Source organism: Limanda limanda, chromosome 2 (assembly GCF_963576545.1).
Source record: "Limanda limanda chromosome 2, fLimLim1.1, whole genome shotgun sequence".
In the NCBI taxonomy this organism is placed as follows: domain Eukaryota; kingdom Metazoa; phylum Chordata; class Actinopteri; order Pleuronectiformes; family Pleuronectidae; genus Limanda; species Limanda limanda.
Window position 1 is genome coordinate 23254152 of NC_083637.1, and position 11153 is coordinate 23265304.

Genomic DNA, 11153 nt, shown 5'->3' on the forward strand with positions numbered 1-11153 from the left:
AAGTAACCTATGTACTCATCACTAACGATTCAGTCAACAGAGACACTAGCTTTTACTTAGAAAAAGAGAAAGTATTGCAAATATTTATATTGTGACATATTCCAGACCTTGAAACTGTTGTGAAAGATAATCTCCGCTGTCTATTTTGCAAAAATAGGTGAGACCCCGACTCTCTAGAAGAGCAGCGTGGCTCACACACAGGGCAGTGTGGACGCTCTAACCTGATAACATTGGCGGTAAAATGCAAAGCAACTTGTTTCACGACGCACACGTATTTCTCACGCATCCATTGTGGCCCGGGTGTTAGTGTCATCCTTAATGTACGTCTTCATCTGCCCGTGGCCCTGAACTGGAGTTCAAGAGCATTTCAGTCATGAGGAGGAATGAATGCAAATAGTTTAAATACATTCTGAACTGAGCACAAAGGCAAGAAGTGAGTGAGTGTCTGTAGTCAGCTGACCACAGCCCCTGACTGAAGCAAGTTCATCTGCTTTGAATAATACATTCTGATTGTTGGCGGCTTCATGCCACATATTGTTTTCTGATGTGGTCACAGAGATGGCAGTTTGGAAAATACCCCACGAATCTTAAAGGAATAGTTCACCCCAGAATAGAGATATGACGTTATTCCTCGGGGTTCTGATGTTTGAGTGAATTCACAGCTGTTTGGCCACAAACTTTCCTTTTAAACTTCTGACTGATCTTTTAAAGATCTATTGGGTTAAACAAAGTAGCAACATCTGCATCTATAGACAAACCAATGAGCTGAAAGAAGCTAAAAACACAAGAACTGATGTAACTTCATAGTCTGTTGTAAGTTCTCTGTGGGTTAATCACCACTAAAACAGATTATTGCAGCTTTCAAATACAATATTAAGCTTTTCCGGACTTATTTTGTAGTAGCTCTAGTTGCAAGAAATGATTATATTAATAATATCATTTATTTTATCACACTCTTTTAAGATGTAAAACATTAAGAAGTCCTATTTTTAATCTTGTGGTTAAACAAAGATTGGTTAAGTAAGCACAGAACCAATCTTTACTCTCAGGGTGAACTATTCCTTTAATAGTGATGAACAAACACATCAGCTATCAGGTGAAAGCTGTTACAGCGAAATATGAAACCAATTCCTTTTTAAAGAGTTTTCATTCTTACAGTGCGTCCCGTGGTACAGTGAATATCAATATGGTGCCGACACATGTATGGTTGTACAGAACAAGTACATTATGATAATACAAATGTGGTATGACATGGTGGAACTGGGAATTACATGACAGAAATCATTAGTGAGGTATATATACAGCCTTGTCTTTCCATAGGCTTCAGCTGACTAACGAGGACTGATTGAGAAATTCTGTTCTTGTTTTGGCCGAACAGGATAAAAAGTGTCATTGACACAGGATTTTTATTTTCACTAAGAATTTGTGGCTGTGAAAATCTACTATAAATTTGGTTTATTCCTCTAGAAAAGGTTTTCAACACAGAACAAAAGAAATTAAATGTTAATATAACATTTTGATGTCAAATTCAATTTTTAAATAACCACATATTTGGTTAAAATAGTACCTTTTACTAGCAGGGGTTATTTTTCTACATATGTACACATTACCAGCAAGGATATGTTTATTTACAAATGGGTAGCAGCATTTTAGAAACCACGGCTAATCAAAGTCACTACTTCGGAAAGAACAGTCATGCTTTAGCCTTTGTGGAGGTGTTTTGTTTATATTTGAAGAACCCCTGAACAATTACCTCAGTTATGATTCATGAAAACAGCCAAATAGAATTTGAGAAAGAGAGTCCAGCTAAGCAGAGCTTTTAGAAGGGAAAAAGAGGCGGCAAGAGAGAATGAAAGACAGTGTGGAAAACTTGGAAAAACTTGTGATGAAGAGACCACAAAAAGACAGACAGAAAAGAGAAGGGAGACTGCACATGTGTCTGCTCGACTCCCTGAAGTTAATTTGTGTGTGAGTAAGAGACTGAACAACATTTTGTCTTCTGGGTGCACAACTGACTTGTAACAGTGCCTGTGCATTTATCAAAATGAAATGAAACGGCAACAATTGCTCTGTGTTTGTGTGTGTGTGAATTTGTGTGTGTTCTGTGGTGAGATGAGTCTCTGATGTTAAGGTGCAGTGGTGCACACGGACCAGCAGGAGGGGCTGAGGGGCTCTAGAGGGCAGTGAGGCGACCGGTGAGCGCTGCCTGGAGCTCAGAGGGGAGGAAGACTCCCAGCTCTGTGATGATGCCTCCTGTGATGAGCTGGTGAGGGGTCACGTCGAACGCCGGGTTCCACACCTCAATACCTGCGGCAAAGAGTCAGGGATAAGTGAGGCTGTAGTAGAGCATTTAAAGAATAAAGCTGTGGTCCTGTGGCTCCAGAACTTTGTCAGATGTGAAACACACACACCCACACCTGGCAGATGCTACTTTGTTACTTTTAGAAGTTTCAACAATAGTCCAGGTCCCATCCTTTAAGAAAGAGGTGGTGGGGTTATGACCTATACTGCAGCCAGCCATCTCAGGTGGCAACAGAGATGGTGTGGCTTCACTTTTGGGGGCAGTCATGTCGTCCATCTTTAAAGTCTGATTTCAACTACAAATGGCAAACCATTGTCACTAACTACTTAACCATTACTTTTAGTTAGCCATTTTAACTGCCAAGCTTTTATTTTAGCAAACTTTTAAACTACAGTTAAATACCAACCATAACACATTAGACATAAAACAGGGTGGCAAACCTGAAATTAGTTTTATTTTAAACTGGCTTATTTACTAAATGTCTAGGAATTAATAGGTAGAAAATATTACTCAACCGGTGTTAAGCATTTATAGCTGCTGATGAATATACATTTTTGCTGCTTTAGTGAGTGTTTACAGCAGCAGGATGATGCTCATCATAATGAAGGCCCATGCCATCAAGTACAATAACATTTATGGAGCAGAGGCTTCTGCTAAACAAGCATTTTTTGTTATTACAAACAGGTTGTTGCTGGTTGTTCCTTTAATGGGAATTTGCTGACTAAGCAAATATAGAATAGCAGCCCTGTGCTGTACTTTAATAGCATCCAGGGGCCGAATAGCTAAGATGAACACGACACAACCTCAACATCCACAGTTGGATTCCCAGTCAAAAGGATCTTTTTTGACTTTTCTCTATACAGACGACTACTAAACAAAGGAAAATTACAAAATGTAATCTTCCTTAAAGGCCAGTAACGGGAAGTACCAGAGCAAAATGTGAGAGGAAAGTTAAAGAGAGGGAAAGGTAATGTGCAAGCTCCTCTCCAGAGGCCGTTATGCTCATTATATTTATGTGCTTTAATTCATGCTTTAAAAGTGACGTCACCGGACACCTCTCGGTTCTTTCAATATACTCATTGATCCAAACTCACCTAAAACAAGAACCCGTTGTCCACTCTTACAAACCCAGGTTTTGACTAGTTGTGGCATCTCATTCTGCATCTCTCACTCCTCCTTTTCCGCTCGTTTCTCTACCGTCACTAATAAAAGTCATAAGATACCCCTCCCCCCAAAAACCCTATGAAATGAACCGGACCTCAAGAACAATTTTTCAAGCACAGAGCCTTTTCTGAAATCAGAGCCTCGCACTTTACCAACCACAAAGCGTCTCTGCATAGGTAACGTAATTCCACTAAGTGCCATCCAATCCTCCGGTAACATTTGGAGCCCTTAGACAGACTTCAACTCGTGCACTTAAACTGCATGTGACGACAATTACAGTCTGAGGGTGGACACAAGAAATAGGCCATGCTCTCCAACCCTGATGTTTACTCCTCGCTGCCAATCCTCTTCTCGCTGTACTCACTTCTCTGTGTCTATGTATCTGTCGTTTTCTTATTTTAAAAACCCACCAATAACATTTCGCCATTCTTACCCTTGGCGGCGATGGGCACCCCGTTTATACTGGTGAGCTCCTCGGGGGGCCGCACTTCGATGATGATGTCCCTGCCACTCTCCAGGCTCAGGTCACACGACGTGCTGGGCGCGGCCACATAGAAGGGAATCCCATGGTGCTTTGCGGATATAGCCAGCTGGTACGTGCCCACCTTATTGGCCGTGTCGCCGTTCGCAACCACCCTGTCCGCTCCGACCACCACAGCTGAGGGAGAGAACACCACAAAAAGAAAAAAAAACTTTAAGACAAAAAGGAAGGATGAATCAATTGATAAGGAGAAAACTCGAGGATGAACACTGACCTGTGATGTCCATTTCTCTCATGGTGAGCGCTGCCATGCTGTCTGTTATAAGAGTAGCAGGGATTTTCTCTGCTACTGCCTCATACGCTGTCAGCCTGGACCCCTGGTTGTATGGTCTCGTCTCTGTGCAGTACACACGTTTCAGCCTCCCCAGCGCATGGAGGCTTCGCACCACGCCTACACACAAACACAGCCACCGTTACAGTGCCAGAAACATGACGACACAAAACTATCTCCCCTCTTTTCTCATTCACTCCCACGGCTCCAGTCTCACCCAGTGCGGTCCCGTATCCAGCCGTGGCCAGCGAGCCGGTGTTGCAGTGTGTGAGGATGGTCACTGAGTCCCTCGGGACGCCGGACAGGATATGCTGGGCGCCGTAGTTACCGATCTTCTTGTTGTCATTGACGTCACGCTCCAGCATGTCTTCGATCCAGGCAATTACACTGTTGGAGGGGGGCCACAAGAGGTGGGAAATGAGAAGAGGCGGCCGTCTGCCAGCGTGGACGTGTCCATCAAGTGTACAGTTACAATACGGCTGTATGTTTCTAATTGTCCTGACATCCATTCATCCAACAGGTCTTCTCCCTCTGTACATAACTCATCCCTGATTTTAATGTGGGTTAATGGTATGTGTTTTAACGTACCAAGAAAAGTGACCACAATACAATGATCCTTGCTGCCCTAAGCCTTGAACTGCCAGGCTCCAGCCTACATCTGCGATCTGAGACCCCCCCAATGAGCCGGATCTCTGCCTGAGATCCTCCAGCAGGGTCTTTACCAACGGTTCCAAAATAACGAATCTGTGGAACTCAGCTGTGGAACGCCCTGCCTGGAGAACTCTAGCACACAAACTCAGTATCTTATTTTAATAATTTCCTAAGACTCACTTTTATTGTATGGGATGTTCGTATGTATAAGTATGGTTAAACCTGAAATATAATTTGTTTTGGATTGTATTACATGCATCATCTGTTTTACTGTCAGGCCCTTTGTAACTTTACTTTGAAAGGTTGCTTTATATAGTTACTATCATCAAGCTGCTTTCAGACATGCAGTGGACTCGGCCGTACCACCGTATTTTCTCCAGAGTTTCAAATGTAATTCAAACTTTTTTACACTTCATATAATAACATAAGAGATATCTAACTTGGGGTTTCGCTCGATTACCGCATTGTTTAATTGAGTGCAGTGCCATTTTCCGTGTCTGCATGTTCGCGATATCGACCACAAAGTTGTTACCGTCCATGCAAACACTTAGACCTCATAGTTTCCCGCTGTAGTTAGCTGTAGTTTTCCACATTACTGAAAGTGGCATGCAATGCAGGTCTCTATCTCTCTCTCAAACCGGAGAACTGGTCTCTCGCTCTTTAGTCTGTGTACCTGACACAAGTTGGTGCATGAGCACCCCCGATAATACTATAGATTGAATGAATTATGTGGCAAACTTAAATGATTAACTTAATCACCTGTCTAATAAAGTGCACACAACAGTGTTGATTTGTCCACACACCAAGTTTCAGGACCAACAAATGATCTACATGTCCGACATGTTGGTCATTTGTTGCACTGCTTCGCTTTCATCCTTTAGCCAAAACAACGGCAAGTTATTGCAGCCAGTGCTTAGATGCTTCTCTAATACAACAGCCTTTGGTTTATTTACAGCTTTAGAACAAAATGTCAGCAGCTCAGAACAGTTTATATGACCCGACCCCTCTGCTGCACTGCGATTTAAAGCTACACCAAGGGTGTTCCTCGCAGCTTCCGTTACCAAATATCAGGATCGTTTCAACTTTCTTCTTCTTCGTGAAACTGATTCTGATCTCTTGACTCGATGGATCTGCTGATATCAATTCCCACACTGACGCTTTCCTTCCTCCCCCCTCTCTGCGTAGAACTGATATCAATCATTGCCAGTGTAACATGGAGGGCAGGTTTGCTGTGGCATGGACTCGACTGTAACTGATATCAGAGGCACTGACTGTTATAATGTTATTGACTAAGAAACTGTATTTTATATCGATCAGTGACATGTGGCTGACATCTGATCTGCTTAATGAGGGAAGCTTCATAACACCGATATGTCTCATCCGATCAGGGCATCTCTACACAAAACATATTATGCTTATAGTCCTAAAACAGCACCTGGTTTCTACAACAGAGCTCACCCAACCCTTCACACATGTTCTGTTTTCCTGCTTATGCAGCTCTACACTACAGCACTGTTAAGATAATGTAAGCTATATAAAAAAAAATAATATATAATATAATAACAGTACTTAGGTTGTCTGTCATACAGATAATGTATGATATATGCAAAGTGAGTAGGAGTTCCAATTTTCACTTTTCAGGTGATCTGATAACTTTCACAACTTTTTGATAAAGACGCCAGCGGCTGGTGTTAAGGAAGTGTTTTAGAATCAGCAGCTCGTGGCTTGAAATTCACACGGAAAATCTTAAGTTTATACTATTTCAGTTCAAAGTTTCAGTTTAACTGGTTAGACTGGTTAGACGTCCAGCAGTCGATTGTTTGACTGTTGGATTTAAACGTGCCCCGTGGAGTTTACTTAACAAATGCAAAATATTTTCTTATTTACCTCTGCCGAGAAGGTGAGACTTTCATGTGTGTTGTTTTGTTAGTATGATTATGCAGAAACTACTGGACCCATTACCATGAAACAAGGATGTGGTGTGGGATCCGACCAATATATTTCTCCCTATTTAATATTGAGATTTTTGACATTTTCACAAGTTTCAAAGGGAATAATTCATGGTTTTAGAGGAGAGACAAAAATCAGGCACATTAGGGGAACTGATATCTATGAATGCGTATAATTTGGAGAGGGGAATTGGGCCTTGACAGAGGTATGCGTTCTTCGTGTGTAATTTTCTAACTTTGCTGTAGTTTTTGGCACAAAACCACCACCAGTGGATCGATGGAATAGAGTGAAACTATTGACAAGAATGTGTATTACATCACTCAGGAGAGTGCATCTCCTTTGTTTTCACTCAAAACATTCATCAATAACTAAGTGTACCTTTAAATCAACTGATAATAATAATGAATCATATGCCTAACTGAATAAGTAGATCACTAGTAGATCATTAAGAAAAGTGTGATGGCCTTTTGGTCAGATTTGATCGGTATGATGGAGTCAAGTAGAAAATAGAGAGGCTGACCTAAGGGAATAGTCTGTGCTCAGGAGGAAGAAGTTTCCATTACCCTGAGAGGACCATGCGTTCGTGGCAATTTAGTTTGAGACAAAAACTGGATATGCTGCATGCACCATCAATAACACAAAATCAAGTGATAAACAGTGAATGTTCAGTCACCCTGGCTGATCATCCAGCTGGTGTTCTCGTGTCGCTCTGACCAGCTCACCTTTCTCTGAGCTGCTCCGAGTTCTTCTCCATGCTCTCGTTCTCAGCAAACTCCATCAGCTCGCGGGCGGCGCGGCCCATGTTGACAGCGGTGGGCCTGGCTGAAGTCAGGTGACACAGAGACTCCCTGATGAAGGCCACAGGGTCATCGCCGCCGGCACCTGCACGCAGCTCCACGGCCAGGCTGAGGCAGCCGACGATGGCGATGGCCGGCGCGCCACGCACCTGGAGGAAGAGGGGGAGGAACGGCACAGTTATGCTCACGTGGCGGTCATCCTCTTTCTGTGCGGACTTCCAGGTTCTCTCTCAGTTTCCATGAAGATGAACAACATCTATTCAAAAGGAGTCTGAGTGGGTGATCATGGAGAGGAAAGTTGTCAGGATGGACTGGACTCATGACATCATCTCTGCTGAAGTCATTTCTCTGTAGCATTAGACTCCATCATTATCATGACATCACCCCCCTGCTTATGGTACATTCCTTCACTCTGACACACACACACACAGGATCAAACACATAGCAGCTGCATGCCTGCCTGTGTGTGTGTGTGTGTGTGTGTCACTGGATTGGCAGAGGAGTGCGATGCCCGCTTCAATAAATGAATACCTGCATCTGATAAACGTTCCCCGCTGTTACACAACTTGAACAACCTGCAACTCTGTGTGAGCCCCTCGGGGGGGGGGGGGGCAGGCCTCAGCAGGAGGTGGAGGAGGTGTCACCGAGTGCAGCACAAGACCCGATCGCGAACAAAAAAAACCGGAGCAAAGGTCATTAATAATTCATCTATAGTCTCTCTCCCAAAGAAAGAGCAGGGTGGGGGGGGGGGGGGGGGGGTGTGCTACAGGGGCTGCTGCTGGCTGCAGATACCTCCTTACACATGATAATAACGAAGACTATAAATAAAGGATTCAGGAGGGATGGGGGAGTGTGGTGCTGCTGGTGCATCCAGAACTCAGACAGAGGCCGACGGCGGCTCCCGCACCGAGCACACGCACACGTGCTGCTGCGGGAGCACAAAAGAACCGAGGAGGAGACGACGGGAAACATGCACATGATGCAGCTCCGGGTGGGGGGGTGGGGGGGGGTGCAGAGGGGGAAGGGTCTCTCCCTACCTTCATGGACTTGATGGCCTCGTACGCGTCCTGCACCGTGCGCAGCTCCTCGTACGAGGTCTGGTGCGGCAGCAGCAGCTGGTTGAGGATCTGCAGGGAACCGGCCCGGTAGCGGATCGCTTCCAGAGTCATGGCCGAGGAGAGAGAGAGAGCGGCGGAGAACGCACTCCCTCACACACACTTTCACACACACACACACACACACTTTCACTCACACACACACACTCTCTCTGTCTGTGGTCGGATCCACGCTGGAGTGACCGCGGCCTGGCAGACAGTCAGTCCCGGGAGCCGTAGCTGAAGAAAGAGAAGGGAAAGTGCAGCAGCAGCAGGAGCAGGAGGAGGAGAGAGAGGGAGGATGAGGAGGAGAGGCGGAGGAGAAGGAGGTCTGCTGTGTAGTACGGGAGGTTATAAAAAGAGGAGTGAGGGGAGGAAGGGCTGGAGACGCTTCGCACTGTCACAGACAAGTCGGGGGAGCAGACGCGGAACCACGTGTCCAGCCGAGCAGGAAGCGGAGGCCTCAGTGACCACGCCCACCGCAGTCCCGCGGGTTGTCCAACTTCATCACGATGCCTCCCCCTCCTCTTCCTCTTCATCCTTATCACCCCCCTCCCCTTCCTCCTGCTCCTCCTCTTCACCCCCCCCCCCACTGCTCCTCTTCATCCTCCTCCTCTGTGTCTGTGCACCATCCCCCTCTCTTCTTCTCTGCCTCTTTTGTCAGGGGGGAAACATTTCACATTCAAATACGTTATTAGCATAACACCAAAGCCCCAAAGGTTTCCCCCCAAACAACAGAAAACACAGCAAAAGAAAATGTCTAATTTCTTGTTTTATTGTTGTCACCCTGGGACACTTGCTTCACCTCCTCTCATATACCTGATGCAGCGTGTGTGAGTGTGTGTGTAAATTAATCATATTCATTCATTAAAAGCCAACCGACCGACCAATACCCTTCAAATAGTCTATACGTGTTAACATGTTCTTTTCTTTTTTTAAACCCTTTAAAAAAATATGTTTTCAGAATAATTTGGACGAAACTCTTGCACATTATCTGAATACGTCAACAGATCATATATCATATTATTCCACATATGTGCATCTTATTGTGAAATTCACCCATTAAAATATATTGGCACTTGACCTTAAATATATATATATCATATCACCATATACATGTACTTATATATATACACGTATATGAGTCTATATATGCATGTCAATATCTCCTTGTTCTTGTACAAATACAGATTTTACATACTTGTGCATTCATTGTGCCACTGCAGTTTTTAATGATATTTCACCAAAAACGTACATATTTTCAGTATTTTTATATATTTTTTACTTCAGAATTATTCCTTGTCGTTGTGGCGTCGAGTGGTTGTCCTCCAACCATGAAGTTCGGCAGTTCGATTCCAGTCTTTCCAATCCATATTCCGAAGTGTTCTTGGGTGAATGGCTCGCTGTACTGTAAAGCGCTTTAAGTGCTCATCAAGACTAGAGTGTTATATAAAAACAAAAAATTTACCAAATCATTCATTTAACAGTTCTACGATATACTGTCACTTTTGTTATTGTTTGTGTACTGGATGATGCTTGCAGAGATTTTTATAAACAGTCTAAGAAGCAAAGTAAGAAAAGGGTGTGTTCATCCTACCTGGTTTATCTGCAGTGATTTTATAGTCAAGGTTTTTATAAAATGTAACAGAATTTGCTTAATTACTGTTTATGTGTGTGGTTTATGTATGAGTTTGAATAAGTTACTGAACTGGTGTTATTTTTTCATATAATGCATATCGGCTCTTCCAGATGTCTGTGAAGCAACTGATATCATGCTTCCTCTGTTTAAAATATGCCTCCTGTTTTGCTTTTATGTAAAGGGTTGGTTCCTCCCTGCTCTCTCCCAAGGCTTGTTTATTTCTTTCTTATTACAATTTAAAACTATTTGGGGCAGTACTGGAATGGGAAACCCTTTACTCTGCCACAAACCATGATTAATTTGTAGGAAATCCCCTGTGAACACACCACACTCCATGTATTAATATAAATCACAGTCTATGGTACTTACTTTAGATCCTGGAGTAGTGTTGCATTTCAACCAACACCAATTAGGGCCCATATCTCTCCCATATGTCCCTCCCTTATGAACCTCCTTATCTGAGGTTTGGAAGTCATTGGAAAACATTGTAATACCTGCTTTTAACAGATGCTGTTTGCTTGAAATATTTTTCTTTCATTTTCTTTCTTATTTTCGTTCTGTCAGGCATTGTTTTATTCCAAGTATTTTGTAAAGCACTTTGTAACCTTAGTTCGATAAGTTTGTTATTATTATCATGATATTAAAAAAGTATTGTCAGCACCAGCCACAGATACAAAGCATATGAGAATTCATTGTATCAAACCATTTTCTGAAGCCTGCAAATAAATTCAAACTTCGGTTCAT

The 11153-nt window shown here is 43.3% G+C and overlaps 1 protein-coding gene across 1 annotated transcript; it reads right to left on the bottom strand.

Annotated features, from left to right (window-relative positions):
• Positions 1 to 1038: 1038 nt before the first annotated feature.
• mri1 (methylthioribose-1-phosphate isomerase 1) lies at positions 1039 to 9176 on the bottom strand. Its single transcript, XM_061066516.1, has 6 exons — positions 8714 to 9176; positions 7602 to 7825; positions 4496 to 4665; positions 4222 to 4398; positions 3900 to 4124; positions 1039 to 2307 (listed from the first exon to the last, which is right to left on the bottom strand). Exons 1-6 carry the CDS (start codon positions 8843 to 8845, stop codon positions 2174 to 2176), a joined length of 1062 nt encoding a protein of 353 aa, XP_060922499.1. The 5' UTR covers positions 8846 to 9176; the 3' UTR covers positions 1039 to 2173.
• Positions 9177 to 11153: the final 1977 nt, after the last annotated feature.